General features: G+C 54.9%; 1 protein-coding gene across 2 annotated transcripts; it reads right to left on the reverse strand.

Annotated features, from left to right (window-relative positions):
- Positions 1-162: 162 nt before the first annotated feature.
- On the reverse strand, positions 163-15,663 carry EPHA1 (EPH receptor A1). Of its 2 annotated transcripts, none has more exons than XM_070369061.1 (18): positions 15,494-15,663; positions 14,419-14,486; positions 9,476-9,757; positions 8,116-8,521; positions 7,723-7,878; positions 7,056-7,400; positions 6,801-6,928; positions 6,404-6,554; positions 5,850-5,946; positions 5,564-5,631; positions 4,647-4,772; positions 3,595-3,780; positions 3,366-3,427; positions 3,035-3,241; positions 2,715-2,864; positions 2,266-2,459; positions 585-740; positions 163-501 (listed from the first exon to the last, which is right to left on the reverse strand). In XM_070369061.1, the coding sequence occupies exons 1-18, from the start codon at positions 15,579-15,581 to the stop codon at positions 423-425; spliced, it is 2,949 nt and encodes a 982-aa protein (XP_070225162.1). In that variant the 5' UTR covers positions 15,582-15,663; the 3' UTR covers positions 163-422. The 2 variants fall into 2 exon arrangements, with proteins under 2 accessions (XP_070225162.1, XP_070225161.1); XM_070369060.1 differs by having other exon boundaries at positions 6,801-6,931.
- Between the last annotated feature and the right edge of the window lie 653 nt (positions 15,664-16,316).

Here is a 16,316-nt window from a genome sequence, read left to right on the forward strand (position 1 = left end):
GCAAGAACACTGGAGCGGGTTGCCATGCCCTCCTCCAGGGGGAATCTCCCAGATCCAGGGGTTGAACCCACGTCCCCTGCGTTGACAGGTGGGTTCTTTACCACTGAGCCACCTGGGAAGCCCCAGATGGAGGAGACAGAGGGATTAAAAAAAAAACACAAAAACCTGGGGTGAAGTTTCTGTTTATTAACAAAAATATATATGTATATGTATATAATATATATTAAGCCCTCCCCCAACTCCCACAATTCACTTTTGTACTTCTACCCAACCTCCCTTTTTAAAACAAAGAGACTTCAGAGAGCTTCAGAGGCAGTTCCTCGGGAAGCAAGCAGGAGCAGCACCAACGTCCTGTGTCTGGCAGGTCGAGGGACTTGGGGCCCATCGTTGCTCCCTGAGGACAGGGTCGGGGAGGGGAAGGCTCAGTCCTTGAAGCCCTGAATACTGTAAAGAATGCGCTTCTGGTGGCCCGGGAGCGTGATCCCCATCTGCACCAGGTCCCTGTGGGCAAGGAGAGGGGCTGGGTGAGTGCCAGGGCTTGATCCCCAGCAGCCCTGCCCTGCCCAGGCCCCCAGGGTCCTCACTCGGCTGTCAGGTCCAGCACGCACTCCATGGTGTCCAGCCCGGCGGAGCGGAAGTGCAGGATGTAGCGCTTCATTCGGATGGACTCCAGCCACTCGGCCACACTTCGGTAGGGGATCCCGTCGGAGCCGCTCAAGCTGGGCAGGCGAAGGGTCACCCTGTGGGCGTCGGGGGGACCCCTTAGTCTCACACAATGGGAGATGCAGGGCTTTTCTGAAACTGGGGCTCAGCCTCCGTGCCTGTGCTGCCGGTGCAAGCCAGGCGTCTGACACAGGACTTTGTGGGTTAGCCCGGCCATTGTCTCTGAACCCATTTCCTGGCCTGTTGCCTGGCAACAGCCACAGGGCAGGCTGACAGTCGTGCGGCACTGACAGACCTGGGGACAAGAGGCAGTTTTGGAGGTCCAGACAAGGGACCACCGGCCCGCAGGCAATGCAGTGGCCAGCTCTGGGCAACTGATGGGGGCCTGTTAAGATGCGAGGATCAAGTATCCTGGTTGAGAGGAAGCAGGAGGAGGAGAACAGAGGCCCCGGAAGATGGATGTGGCCTCGCCTTTTCTCAGGGTGGCCCCTGGGAGTTCTGGGAGCAGCCCCCAGCTTGCCACCTCTAACCGTGGCTGTTATTCTTGCATTCTGACCCCCACAATACAATGAGTGTTCCTGTTCTGAAGCCAGCCGGGGCCAAAAACCATTAGCAAAGTAAATCTGCTGGGGGAAAAATATCCAACATTCCAGAAAGATTAGCACATGCGGTCTCCAGTGCACGAGGGAGTTGTGCTCCAAAAAGATAGTTTCAAAAGTTGGAACTGGGAGCACGTTTTCTCCTAGAAACAAGGTTATATATGGCGGTCTGATACAGAGGCCAGCACACCAGAGTTGCTTTACCCGATAAAGCATTTGAAGCCATGCCCGTCTCTCCCAACTCACCCCCTCAACCAGTCGATTCTCTGTATTCTGGCACTGTTTTCGGTGAAATGCATTTCTGACCATGTCCCTCCCATGGACAGTTTAAAAAAAAAAATTGGTCAGGATCAAGTCCAAACTTCTCTGCACCCTGCATTATTTGCAACTGGCACACCGTCAGCTCCCCAACCCTTGCTGTCTGCATGACCTGGGAGCCTTCCCAGACCCCACAAGGTTGCCTCTTTCAGTCAGGACACGCATCCCCCCGCTGGCTCTTGTCGGTTTCTCTGTCTTCCTTTCCCCATTCTCAGGGACCAAGGCCCTGGAGCAGGTAGCAGGTTGGCAGCCCCTAGCATATACTCTCTATCTCAGTGTGCTTGCTTCCTGTGCTGTCCTTAGTCGCTCAGTCATGTCGGACTCTGCAACCCTGTGGACTGTAGCCCACCAGGCTCCTCTGTCCATGGGGATTCTCCAGGCAAGAATACTGGAGTGGGTTGCCATGCCCTCCTCCATGGGATACCCCCAACCCAGGGATCGAACCCAGGTCTCCTGCATTGGCAGGCAGATTCTTTGCCACCTGAGCCACCAGGGAAGCCTCCATCAAACCAGAGCTATCATGGCTGAGACACTGCACCTCCTCCATCAGAGCAGACTCTTCTCAAAAGTGCAGACTGGAATCCTGCCTCTATGCCTGACTCTTGGGAGCTCCACGGGCCCAGCGCTTGGTGCATGTGGCTGTTTCCATTCTCCCAGACCTGCCCTCCCCACCCAGCTTGGTTACCTGGGATCAAAGTTGGCAATGGTTCGCAGGGAGTGGGGGTTGGCATGCAGATGCTCCAGCTGTGCCTTCAGGCGATGGAAGGTGGGCCGGCGGACACGGTCGTAGGCCCAGCAGTTCTTCATGAGTTCATAGAGGGGGGCAGGGCAGTCCACAGGCGGGGGCAGCCGGTACCCATCCTCAATGCTCTTCATTACCTACAGCGAGGAGGGCAGGAAGCTAGCCTGACAGCCCAGGAGGAATACCTCTGTGCACACAAGATCATTGCCACAGAGCCTCTGAACCCTCTGACCAGGGTAGGCATGGTCAAGACAACAGGGCATGAGGTGAAGGGGACCAGAGAGGACAGGAATGCAGATAAAGGGTCAGAAAGAAGAAATCAGGGTATTTGTAGGAAAGGGCCATGGAGGATTTGGGGAGGGGACGGGAGGTGTGAGAAACACCAGGCTCACCTCCTGATTGCTCATGTCTCCATAGGGCTTGTCCCCGAAGCTGAGCACCTCCCACATCACGATCCCAAAGCTCCACACGTCGCTGGCCGTGGTGAAGATCCGGTGGGCGATGGCTTCGGGGGCTGTCCAACGGATGGGGATCTTCCCTCCCTAACGGGGCACGTGGGGCAGAAAGCTGAGGAGTCTCAGTACCGAAGGGCATGGGAAGCTACTGTGTCCCCATGACCATGCCTCTTGTGTTCTGTATGTACTGACTGCTATATGTATAGCGTGTAGTTGTGGGTGTGAATGTGTATGTGATAGGCGTATAAGGCTCTAACCTGGGTTTCATAGGTGCCATCAAAGTTGTCCAGGAGGCGGGTCAGGCCAAAGTCAGACACCTTGCAGCACAGGTTCTGACTCACCAAGATGTTCCTGGCGGCCAGGTCCCGGTGGACATAATTGTGGTCACTGAGGTAGTTCATGCCGGATGCTATGCCCTGCAGCATGGCCACCAGCTGCCCAGGCACTAGCTGGTCCTCCCGCTCCTGCAGCAGGGAGTGGGCAAAGTCAGGGGCTGAGCCTGGTCTCCTCTTCCCAGAACCGGGGTCCATGCCCAGGCGGGGCTCTGTGGCCAGTCCCCTTTCCCAGCTGGTCCTGTACCCTCCTCACCCTTAGGAAGGCATCCAAGGCTCCATTCTCCATAAACTCCGTGATGATCATGATGGGTTTTCCTGAGACACAAAGCACACATCACCCCAGCAGCCTCCACCCCTTCTGCACCCAGAACCAGGCTTCCTGCCTCTGAGAGCGCAGCCTCCCTCCACTTCCAGTGGCCTCAGCCCTCCTCTCCTACCCCCGCCCGGGCCCCTGCAGCCCTCTTGGACCCCACCCCTCATACTCTTTGTGACCACGCCCTCCAGGTGCAGAATGTGCGGGTGGTTGAACTGGCCCATGATAGTCGCCTCGCGAAGGAAGTTCCACCACTGGCCTTCCGGAGATGTATCTTTCAAGGTCTTAATAGCCACAATCTTGCCATCCTGGCTGGGAAGTCTCAGGGACCCCCGATACACTTCCCCAAACTCTCCTGGGTGGCAAGAAAACAGGGTCACAGCCAGATACACTGTCAGGCTCCCGAGGGGAACAGGCAGAGACCTCCCCAGTCCTCCAGTTCCCTTTTCTTCTCTGGCCCAGAGGATCAGAAACATGGTGTACCCTCCTCCCCGAGTCAGGGCTTGGCTGTACTTCCCAGGGCCGGGGGGCCGGCAGCCTGGAACAGGAGGGCAGCTCTGTAAACTACTGAGCACTGCCTCCCCACCTAGCACAGTTCCAGTGCTCAGGAGACACTGGGCAAGGGGGGACCGTGCGGTGGGGCTGGACTGTGTTCACGAAGGGCAGGCTGGTCAGGGTCAGTACACAGGTGACCGGGGAGGCTGACCACTGCCGCCTCTCTTCTGCAAGCTCCTCCGGTCACAACTCGGCCAGCTTGGCCACACAATCAGCCAAGACACTGCCGAGCTTTGTTCTCTGTTCAGATCCATTTCCCCTGGTGACCCAAGGGATCAGGGCAGCCCAAGGACACTGGGCCCCCAGTGGGGTGGAATGCGGGAGGCCCCGAATACCTCCCACATTTGGGAACCCTCTGAGAAGAGCCTGAGCCGGGGCACAGTGACCCTCTCTCTTGACAGAGATGATGTGTCAAATGCTCTTTATCAGAAATTCCACAATCACAGAGACAGATGGTGCAGGAGGTGGGGGCTGCTCCAGGACACCTGATAAGGGGGTTACAACGTGAACACAGTGGTTTCAGGACACAGGGTACAATGGGGAGGAAACTCATCTGGGAGCTCCTGGGCCAGAGGAGAGGCCAGCTGGGCTCCGTAGGGAAGGGCCGGAAGGAAGGGGCCTGCTGGCAGCTCTGCACTGCCACATAGAGGGGACCACAGGGCTCACCTTCCCCTATGACGGTGTCCACGACCAGCCAGGCCGGGTCGAGCTCCTGGGTGAAGTCCAGGGCTCCCTGGGCAGGGTCTTCATACGCCTGGAGGTCGACGTAAGGCTTCAGCCACAGCTTGTCCTCTGCAGGCAGAACAGGGTGGACTCAGCCCTACTCCAGGGGCTCAGGAGTACTGGTTCAGGAGGGCCAGCAGACCCCAGAGTCCTGGCTCTTCTGACCCCTGAGGAGCCCTGTCCTGGCTGAAGTGAAAGATAGTCTCCTCCCTCAGCAATGAAGCCTCCATAGCCCAGTCACTCCTCCTGTGTCTGTATGCAAAGCTCGTGTGTCCTCACCTCCCAGGGCCCAGAGCAGCAGGCAGGAAGCCAGACCCGAAATGTGTTCACGGCCTCGAGTGACCCAATCTTCCCGAGGCTCCTTGACCCTAAGTCCTTGCCTCCCTCCTCCCTGCAACTCACCACCCTGCTCCAGTCACTCACAGCTCATTCACATTCCCAGACAAGCCTGGCTTCTGCCCCGTGACCTGGATGGGCCCCAGACTCCCCTTTTGCTGGGGCACCTAACGAGGTGACCAGCAGGAAGACCACATGCCTGGAAGGAGCCTTTTCCTCCCTCCCAGCCTCAGCCCACAGACCTGGCCAGGCAGGGCAAGGAAGGCGGCCCAGAGCCTGGACATTTCCGTACGGTAGCTCCGACAGCTCACAGGTAATTGCACAGAGCCTCTTGGGGACTATTAGTACAGAATTAATTAACCAAAGTTAATTAAGGAGCGAAACACCACAGCCCCGGAGACAGGAGAGCCCACTCGTGCCCCCAGAGCTGCGCTAGCAAATCTGGGTCCCTGGGTCCCGTCCTAGGGGCACCTCCCAACACGCATGCGCACACAAACGTGTGCACACAGGTGCTCCCGGCTCACCTCGGTCTCCATCAGCGACGCGATCTCGCTGCCTCTGCTGCCTCTGGTGCCGCCGCCGCTGAGCTCTCCTGTCGGGGTGGGGACCAGGGTCTTCAGGGACCTAGGACCACCTCAGGGGCCCAAATGCTCTTCAGCTGAGCTCTCCTTAGAAACAACAGGGGGTTGGGGGTACTCAGGAGTTCTGGGACTAGTGGGTGGGAAGGCTGTTGGGACTGCATTCAGGAGCTTCTGCTTGGGCATGGGGGACCCAGGGTGGGGAGCGGGGTTGAGGGCACAGGAGAAACACCTGGAACGGAAGACCAGCATCCCGAGCAGCAGAGCTACACCCAGCAGCAGCCCGAAGATGATGGCCACGATCTCGCCTCCAGTCAGGACCCTGGAAACTGCAGGCACATGGGGTGAAGAAGTCTGGGGGTGCTTAGGGCCCCCAGGGATGATGGAGGCTAAAGGGGCACATGCAGGGGGGTATGTGTCCCCCAACCAGGGAGATGGGTGCAGGTGTGGATGAGAAAGCCTGTGGGAAGGGCCCCATCCAGGGACCATCAGCTTGGGCTGCCAGCCAGTGGACCCTGACCTGAGAGGTTAGGAGACTGGACCGGATGCCGGCTGGCAGTATATGGCATTAGGATGTATGTCTGAGAAGGAGGTGCGGTGTGAGTCTGTATGGAGCTGTCCACCCAGGAAGCTTCTGTGTGTGCGCGCGCGTGTGTGTGTGTGTGTGCGTGTGTGTGTGTATGTGTATACAGGAAGGAGGTCACTAACCAGAACAGGGTCTGAGAAGCCTCAGGGGGATGACAGGTGCATGTGTGCCTGGGACAGAACGCAGAGTAACCCACTGACCTGGTGGGCTGGTCCGAAACTCGTGGTCAGCGGAGAAGGGGCCGGGTCCCAGAGGGGTCACCATGCGGACTCTGACGATGTACGTGGTGTCGGGCTGCAGTTCCGTCAGCAGGACCCTGGGCTCTAGAACCATCTGGTACCGCTCTTCGTCCTGCGGATGGGGGGGCTCATGTTATCTGGGCTGTGCCATACCAGACCTGGTGGAGGAGATGGGCAGTCCTGGGAACATGCGGGAGGGGAGGCTGGGGAATGGTCAGGGCAGGGCTCTTGATGGGGTTCTGTCCTGAGACAGCCACACAGGTCACTGTGGGCCGTCCTCTCCCATCCTGCACCCCAGGCTAGGAAATGTCAGGTGCGTCCAGGCACGGACACTGGAGATGTTTAGTCGCCTTCTCACCTGGTTCAGCACGTGCAGCTCGTAGCTGAGGTTCCCCCCGGGGCTGCGGGGCCGGGACCCTGCCCAGGTCAGCTCCAGCTGCCGTGGTGCCTTCTTCACCAGTCTCAGGGACAAGCCTGACAGGGACTCTGCTTCAGAGGGAGGAAATCACTTAAGTAGCTTCTGCTGGCTTCACACCCATCAACTTGTCCCCGTGGTCCTATGCTCCCCCACCCCCCATCTTCTCCAGGCCTTGCTGGCCCCCAAGCCCCTCACCTGCAGACCCCATGTTGATGCTGAGTGAGGCGCTGGCGGGCCTGGAGGCACCCAACCCCGACACTCCATTCTGGGCTTCCACGTTGAAGGTGTAGTTGGCGTGGGGATCGAGGCCGTCCACACGCACGGAGCATGCGGTCAGCCCGCTAGGGCCTGCAGAGAAGCGCACACCTGCCCCGCAGGGCTGGCAGGGCCCCCCGTCCAGGGCTGCTCCCTGACACTGAGAACACTCCACATTGTATGTGACATCTTCACGTTCCCCCAGGTCTGCTGGGGGCTCCCAGCGCAGGGAGAGCTGAGTCCCTGAAACGGAGAAGCTCAGATTTCGGGGGATTGAGGGGGGACCTGTGGGAAAAGACAGGCTATCAGTAGGGGCCAGCATTGCTCTCTCCCCAAGCTGCTGGCTCCCAGCCTCCTCCCAACACCCTGATTCTCGAAGTCCTCCGAAGGTCCTGCCAAGAGATTTGATTCCTAGTGAGGAAAAGGTAGCTTAACTGCATCTCTGTGCTGTTCTAGGAGAGCAGGGGTGCGAGCTGAGGGCATTAAGTGGCTGGCACCCTGGATGGTCCCCAGTATCTTATAGGCTCTGGAAAGTTCTGACTCCAACACAGGCTCAGCCACAGTCCTGTACCCCCTCACAGACCGCCAGGCCCTGGCCCCGACTCACGTGTGCACGCAGCATGGGGGCCCTCCCCAGGAGCTCGGTAGTGCTCACTCTCGCAGGCACACTCTGTGGCCCCTTCAGCCTCGGCTGTGCTATGTTGGGGGCACCTGAGACACTGGGGTGCGTCCACATCACTCCGATAGGAGCCGCTCGGGCAGGCTGGAGAGAGAACGCCACAGAGGCAAGATTGTCCAGCATTTTACAGGCAGAATCATATCCCTCCCTCCAATCCTTTGTGCTAGAAACACCCCGGCACGTGTCTCCCTAGGGCCTTTGGACACTCAGTGTAAAAGTCAACTGAGATGGAGCGTCGGCTTCCCTCCAGCCCTTGGCACCCGGGAGTCCCTCCCACAAGGGGCCCCTGCAGGTTCTCCTCACGTCCTCAAGTCTTCTTACCAAGGCATTCCTCAACATCGCTGCTGCCCTCCTCATACCCAGGCTCACAGTGGCACCGCCCCACCGGTACCAACCACTCGCCATCGGGACTGCAGTGCATGCGGGGTGCACCCGAGGGGCCAGGGCTGATGTGCGCATGGGGCAGGCAGGTCCCTGCCACTTCGGCCAACCCCCCAGGTCCAGGCAGAGTATTGGGGAATCGGGCCAAGCCATGCACAGTCTCAGGGCAGCGCTGGTAGAAGACCCGGACGGACACCAGGGCCACGCAGGCACCCGGGTTGTGGAAAGCGAGGTAGAGGCCTCGGCGGGTCAGGCGGCCCAAGGAGCAGCGTTCCACGTTCATCTTCACGGCTCTGGATGCAAGGTCTCGGATGGTGAAGCTCTGGTCGGCGGCCACCGTGGTTACCTGGGAAGGAGGTAGGGCATGAGGGAACAAGGCAAAGTCGTGCTTCATTCCCACATCACAGAAGCGACTGCTTGCTTGACACTTCACAATTTATACAGCCGTCAGCGGAGGGCTGATTATGTGGCAGCTACTGAACCAAGCATTTTTATATGCATTAATCCTGCAAGGTGGAATGGATCACCTCTCCATGTGACAGATGAAGAAATTAAAGCCAAGAGAAGTAGAAGAAAGCTGGATAAAATCACCCAGCTACCACCTGGTAGGGCTGGGATGGGAACACAGGCTTTAGGACGCTACAGCTCTGCTACTTCCCACTATTCACAGGTGTTCCCAACCTCAGTGGCAATGAGGTGATCAGTTATAAAGTGTGTCATCGTTCATTTATTACTAATAACCAACTTTACAACAGCTTCTCCTTGGGAAAAAAATGAGAGTACATCCTGTAATAATATGCTCCCTTTTCTTTCGCATTCCAGTATGTTTTCTTGGGTAGGAGAGAAAGGGAAAAGATTAGAGAGTGTGGTCTTCTTACACAACTCTAGGTATACTCGTGAGTGTGTCACACACAGCTGTGGTGAGCACCGATGTAAAAAGTCCAAATACCTCTCTCCTGCCCCCACCATGCCACGCTCTTATCTCAATGGATGCTCATAAAGGCCTCTAAAATAGATGAGGCTGGCACTCATTAATAATAATAAAATATTTTTATCACCACTTCAAGACAAGGAAAAGCTCAGAGAGGTTAAGTGACACTCCCTGTGTCGGGACACAGCTGAAAAGGTACTTGAATCCAGCCCTTCTGATTTCTAGTCCCATATTCTTTTTTGTTATTCCACACCTACACCCTCTTCCTGTTTTTGCCACCTGCTCTCTCTCTGAGCAGAGCAGGGTCATGGAAGGGAGCGGGGCAAGGATGAGCATCAGGGCTGAAACGGCCACGAGGGGCAGGAGCACCTTCTGGAACAGGGGCCGCCGGAGCTGAATGCCCACGTCCTGGTCACTCTCCATGTACAGGAGGTTGAAGGTCTCCTTGCAGCCCAAAGGCCCTCCTTCCCCGGGGAAACTCTTGCAGTCCCGCACGGTAAACTGCAACTCCAAGTGGACGCGAGAGGCCTCCTCTCCCCGGTAGATCCAATTGGTGCGAAGCCAGTGGTCAGTGTCTCTGCCTTCTTGCACAGGGCAGTCCTGGTACATGTACAGGGGTGTCCCGTTCAGTATCTGCTGCACCTCACTCCACTGTGAGAGGAAAATCAGAGTCAGCCTCCAAGTCATCATCACCAACTCCCCAGATACTCACTTTCTAGAGTGGAGGCGAGGAAGCTGGTGTCAGAGCTCCACAGGTTCACACTTCTTGTCCTGCTTTCTCTCAACCCCCAAGCACCCGGATAGTAAGGTAACTGCTTAAGACTGGGGACTTATTTGGATATAGCATAAGCGAGACAACAGGCTTCCCAGGTGGTGCCAGTGGTAAAGAACTCGCCTGCCAATGCAGGAGATGCAAGAGATGCAGGTTCGATTCCTGGGTCAGGAAGATCTCCTGACAACCACTCCAGTATTCTTGCTTGGAAAATCCCATGGACAGAAGAGCCTGGCGGACTATGGTCCAAAGGGTTGAGAAGAGTCAGACATGACTGAAGGGGCTTAGCACGTGTGCAAGACCACACCTGCTTAACAATCCTGGCCAGCCAGTCCTGGCCCCTTCAGTGAGCCCACTCCAACTCTAAGAGTATGAGCACCATTTTCACCTATTTCTTCAGCAAAGCTGTCAGATACCCCAAAGGCAGATTTTGGTAGCAAAAGCTCATTCACAGAATCTTTCTGCCTATTTGTTCAGAGGAGGGGAGACTACGTATGACGTGAAGGCTCCTGACTTTCGGAGGGCAAGAGCAAGCATAGAACTCTTCTATATGAGGGAATCTCACCCTCTCCAATGTTCCTTCCAGTTAAGGCCACTATCAAAATCAACAATGCAAAGAGCTGGTTGGACTCCTAGACATCATCCGATTCACCTTCCTTCACTCTTTCAACATTAAAAAAAATGTTTAATCTTAGTGATAATAATGATGGCCAGCACTAATAGAGTGCTTATCATGGGCCAGTCACTATTCTATGCATTTTGGATGAAGAAGCTGAGTAATAGTTAGGTGAAAGGACTTACTTGCTCAAGGCATCAGCTATTAAGAGGAGGAGCTGGGAGGTGCACCCAGGGATTCTAGGCTCCAGAGTTTATGCTCTTAATCATCATGTTTCTATGTGCTTATTACAAAAAGCCAAAGAGTAAAAACCTACATAAAATAAAAAGTGAAATTCTTCTCGTGCATCCACCCATTCTTAACAACTTGGAATAAAGCTTCCCAGATAATTTTCAGAGCTTCTAGAGAAATACTTGAATGTTTTCTCACGTGCATGGTTTTCATGTAAGTTTTATTGAACACATACATCTCATTTTATAACATACTTTTTGCTTTTAACAAATAGTCTTTGAAAGATGTCCACAACAGTGTATGCTGCTGCTGCTGCTGCTAAAGTCGCTTCAGTCGTGTCCGACTCTGTGCGACCCCATAGACGGCAGCCCACCAGGCTCCCCCGTCCCTGGGATTCTCCAGGCAAGAACACTGGAGTGGGTTGCCATTTCCTTCTCCAATGCATGAAAGTGAAAAGTGAAAGTGAAGTTGCTCAGTCGTGCTGACTCTTAGCAACCCCATGGACTGCAGCCCATCAGGCTCCTCCACCCATGGGATTTTCCAGGCAAGAGTACTGGAGTGGGGTGCCATTGCCTTCTCCAACAACAGTTTATAGATCTACCTAATTCTTTTCAGCAATTCATAAAATAGTATCTCATTGTATGGATGCACCATAATTTATATAATTATTTACCTATTGTTGGATATTTAGGTAACTTCTAGCTTTTTAAAAAAAATTGTAAGTAAACATGTTTAGATGTATATGATTCTGTAGAACTGCTATATTACAGGGCAAGTACATTATAAATCCTGTAAGAATATATTGCCAATTGTCCTTCACAGGGGCTTTATCAATGTCCACAGTGCAGGAGGTACATTTTCTCAAAACTTCATTAACACTGGACATTAATGAGCTTTTTACTTTTGGCCAATCCTATGGACAAAACAGCTTCTGGCCATTTTAATTTACCTTTTTTGGGGGAGGAGGTTGTGGCATTTTTCTTTTGTTCACTGTCTATGGGTATTTTTATGCAGTTATGTTTTTATAACTTTGCCCAATATTCTACTGTCATCTTTTGAATCCTTTCAGTATTCATTTGGATGTTTTTTTTTTTTTTGCATTACAGATATTATTCATTTGTTTGAAATGTATATTTCATATATTTTCTCCATCTTACCATTTAATTTTGCTAATGATGTCTTTTAAAATGTTTACATAATAACATTTTTTCTTCTTTCCTTTTTTTGTGTTATGTAAATATTTTGCTTAGGAAGCTCTCCCATCCCAAATTATAAAGATCTATATTTCTAACATTCTTATAGGTTTGGTTTTTAGGTTTAGATTTAAGCTTCTTAGAATTAATTTTTTTGTGTACAGTGGGCTTCCCAGGTAGGGCTAGTGGTAAAGAACCCACCTGCCAATGCAGGAGATGCAGGAGACGTGGGTTCGATCCCTGGGTTGGGAAGATCCTCTGGAGAAGGGAATGGCAACCCACTCCAGTATTCTTGCCTGGAAAATTCTATGGACAGAGGAGCCTGGCAGGCTACAGTCCATGGGGCAGCAAAGAGTCGGGCACTGAGTGACTGAGCACATAGTGTGAAGATGTAACTTTACTTTCTTCCTTTAAAAAAGAAATTATGGACACTGAATTGTCAATTTATCAACTAGGCTATACCTTGCACATTGATTTGCAATTCCAATGTTATCACAGACTAAAATCTCAAGTATGCAGGTTTGTTTGGGGACTTTCTATTCTGTTGTGTTGACCTGAATATTCTTGTGCAATACCAAATGTTTTAATTATAACTGATGTATAGTATGTTCTGATATCTGGTAGGACAAGTTTCCTATTTCATTATTCTTCTTTTTCAAAAGAATTCTCAGCTGTTCTTAAGCATATTCTCTGCTAGATGAATTTTTAAGAAGCACTCAAATTCTATAAAATATTTCAGTGATATTTTGCCTGCAACCCCCTTATTGTATAAAGAAGAGACTGAGGCCCATGGCAAGCTCACTTTCCCGAGGGTTTTAATCACTGCTTGCAGTGTTAGAAAAGGCGAGGAAAAGCACCATGAACTTAAAAATTCGGGGTGGTGTGGGGCAGGCACAGAAGTATACGTCACTGTGAGGCACGTATTTTTGTATCAGGGTAGGGGGTTCAAAGATAGAACAAGCGGTGTCCCAGCTACAGCGACGGAAGGCAGCGAGGGCCTGTTCTTAGGGAGCTGTGATGGGGAAGCCGTAGTGGAAGGCTTAGGGTGGAGGTCAGGTGGAAAGGTGGTGGGGTGGTTAACGCACAGCTCATTAGCCAGACCGCCAGGGCTGCAGCTGGAGCCAGGAGAAGCAGATGTTCCCAGCTGTAACTCGCTTCCCCTGGTTCCAGCAGTGACAGATGTGGGAGAAGCAGCTGCCCGGGATCCACAGCAAGGATCCTTTCACTTATCACTCTGGTTGCTGGCTGCTACATAGGTCTGTTCTGGGGAGGCTGAATCTGAATGTGTGTGTGTGTTTTGAAAAGACGGGGAAGGATGGAAGGGACGCAGCAGACAGTGGAAATGTGCCTGCTGCTGTCTTCTTGCCTTCCTAGTACAAAGCTGTTTAGCCTGAGCTGCAAAAGGGGCCTTGCTTCCACTCCAGCCCAGTTAGGGGAGACATTTGGGTGGGGAGTAGCAGGGGTAGCCCGTGGGAGCCTGCGGATGGACCTGCAGCCCTCACTGTGGAGCGATGAGCTGGTTTATGAGATGCGGCACCTATTAGAACTGGCCTACTCCAGGATTTTCTGAGCAGCCCCTCCTGTAGGATACCTTATGATTTAGTCTATTAATTCTAATTACAGGCCACTCCACGGGAGAGCCCAGAGTACAGCCAGGACCCTGCGACCCAGAGGGAAAGAAACCAAGTAACCCCAGCGCCAGAAATGGAGGCTGGATTCCTACTGCCGTAGGAAAGAAGAGGGGACACCCAGAGAACAGAGTCCAGGTTCAGAGGAAGAGGCCTGAGGCCAGAGTCCTGGAGGCTGTGGCGCTTGCGGAGACTCCTGTGGTCCCAGGCCCAGCTCCGCTGAGTGGCAGCTCGGCTCTAGAACTCACAGGATCCTCCCCCTGTTCACTTGTCTTCCAACAAGGAAGGGGCTTAGAATGCATGGTGTGCCTGGGCTGGGGAGAACGGAAGGGCCAAGGGCTCTCTAATGGGGCAGCTTTTAACTTTGGGAGAGTCAAAGATGCTTTGAAGAAGGTGATGAAAACTCTGGCTCTCCTTTTCCAGAAAAAAAAAAAAAAAAAGTCCACATACAGCTACCTAACTCTGCATACTCTTTGATGGGGGCCCCTGACCCCCTGAAACCTATCTGCGCAACTCCACTGGGATGGATGGACCCCAGATTGAAGACACTCTTCTGTGTTTGGGTCTCAGCCCCCAACCATCCCAGGGATGGTCCATTCTCTTCCTAGGGGCTGTCACTCTCATCTTCCTCCAAGTCCTCGCAAGTATTGAGCCCCTCCTCGCTGGGGCAGGGGGAGGAGGAGCCAGGCATTGAAGCTTTCCCCATGGGGTGAAGCCTGACCCCCCCAGTCCCATTCAGGAGGCTCTGACTCACCTCCCCTCCCCTCACCCTCCCGGAGGAGACACTTCCAGTTTTTCCAGCTCTTTTCTCTGCTCCTCCACCCACCTCACCATTCAGCCTTGAGCCACCCCAGATGCCCCCTGACACTCACCCCATCCTCTGGGGGATCCAGGAGCCAGCCCAGCTCTTCCTGTGCCATGCTAGTATCCATTAGAGTGACTGAAGGTGGAGAGAAAGGGGGCTGTCATCTCTGGGGGAGGCCCCACACGTGCAACTCACATTCCTCCTCCTGGGCCCGTAGCCCTGAGGCTTCAGCATCCTGTACCCTCACAGCTGTGAGTTCCTGAGGTTTAGGGGATGAAAACCTCCCCGGAAGGAGGATTGAAGAAGAGCTCCAGGGCTTAGTCTGTCTTCCTCCCGAGTGTGAAGGGAGAAAGGCAGAGTGGGGCAAGGGTTGGAGGGCTGAACCTTTGGCCAAAGTCAACGGCAGGAAGAGCAGTCCCAGAGACACTGAGCAGCCTCTCACTCGGTAGGGACCATCAGGTGTAGAAATGGAGGGGCGGGTGGACAAGAGAGGAGCTTGGCTGCTGGGGGTCGTTGAGTGGGTAGGATGTGGACAGGGGACTCTGGAGGGGCATCCTGGGTGGGGAGGCTGCCTTCCCCTGGCAAAGGGCCTGGCCTGCCCGTCATTGAGGTGGTGGAGTGGGGGTACAGGCACAGCCAAGAGTCTGGGAAGCGGGGATAGCAGGATCACAGAGCATGCAAGTGTCCACAGGAAAGGCTTGACCTCTGCAGCCAGGAGCCCCTGCACCTAACCCACCCCCAGCTGCAGGTCCCTCTGTCCCCGGGCTTAAGATGGCATAAGGGCACTTCCACCTCCGACTTCCAGAGGTTCAGATCTCTGGGTTGGGAGCCTGAGGCTGGGACTGCTTGGGAATGGAGAGTCCCCAAGATTGCTGGGATGGGAGGCTGCTTCCAGCAGAAACTCACTCTCCACCCCAACCCCACCCAGGAGCAAACTGCTGGCCAGCAGGGAAAGGGGTGAGTGACCCGGGAAAGCAGCTGTTTGGGGTTAAAGGCCAAAGACTGGCCTGGCCAGTCGATCGCCTGGCAGCCGGGCAAAACGAGAGCGCTGGAGAGGGGCTGCGAGGAGAGGGCCTCTCTGGAATGCCGGCTCCCAGGGGAGGAGGGGGTGGGGCGGGGCGGGGCGGGGCGGGGGTCTGTACCTTCCTCGGCGCGCGCCCCCGGGGGCAGCGGGGCGCAGAGCAGCAGCAGCAGCAGCAACCCGAGCCCCAGGGGCCAGCGCCGCTCCATGGCGCTGGGCCGGGACCTGGGACCGCGGCCCGGATGGCGGGGCCAGGTCGCGAGAACTGGGCTAGCCGGGCCGGCCGGGCGGGGGCGGGGAGGGGGCGGGGCCAGCGCCCGGGGCGGAGTCCCGGCCTCACCTGGATCACCTTCTTAAAGGGACAGGAGGGCAGGAAGGAAACTTGTAAAACAGGCCATAAACTTCAAAAAAACCGGAGGCGCCTTGACCGGAACGAGACTGCGGGCGCCGCCTAGTGGGTGGGATTGGGAATCGACTTGGCTCCGTGCTCCTTTGGACCCTAAACCCATCCCTGTCTCCAACCGGCCTTTGGCCTAACTACAGCCTGGTGTCCCCTCCCTTCTCTCTTTCTTCAGGGCCCAGCGCTGTAATAGACACCGGCAGGGGGAAAGCAGGGTAAAGAGACGCGTCTTGATGTTCCCGTCGGGGAGGCTTAGGTGACCATCTTGCAAGGCGAGGTTGGTTGGAAGCAAGTCCGGGCGGGGGCTCGGTAGGTGAGTCTTGAGGGAGGAGACTTGGGTGAGCTGGGTTTTCTGGGTGGCAGAGATTGGGCAAGGCATGAGCGATGGCCCGAGGGCAGGGAGCCTCAAGGTGCCTCTGGGAGTGGTAAGGGACCAGTCTGACTGCTGGGTTCAGGACTCTCGTCCTGGGAACCAGGCGGGAAAGGCAGGTGTGGGCCCAGGCAGGGAAGGTCTTGGTAAACGCGTGGAGTTTGCACGTTGCCG

The sequence above is a fragment of the Bos mutus genome, chromosome 4 (genome assembly GCF_027580195.1).
Source record: "Bos mutus isolate GX-2022 chromosome 4, NWIPB_WYAK_1.1, whole genome shotgun sequence".
Classification (NCBI taxonomy): domain Eukaryota; kingdom Metazoa; phylum Chordata; class Mammalia; order Artiodactyla; family Bovidae; genus Bos; species Bos mutus.

Bases quoted from the DNA above. Each gene is read 5' to 3' on its own strand.
- EPHA1 (XM_070369060.1), bottom strand. From the start codon at position 15,581: ATGGAGCGGCGCTGGCCCCTGGGGCTCGGGTTGCTGCTGCTGCTGCTG. The intron at 3,781-4,646 runs GTGAGCCCTGTG...CTTGCCACCCAG, and splicing joins GGACACCGTCATAGGGGAAG to GAGAGTTTGGGGAAGTGTAT. The intron at 3,428-3,594 runs GTATGAGGGGTG...TTTGTGTCTCAG, and splicing joins GGAGGGCGTGGTCACAAAGA to GAAAACCCATCATGATCATC.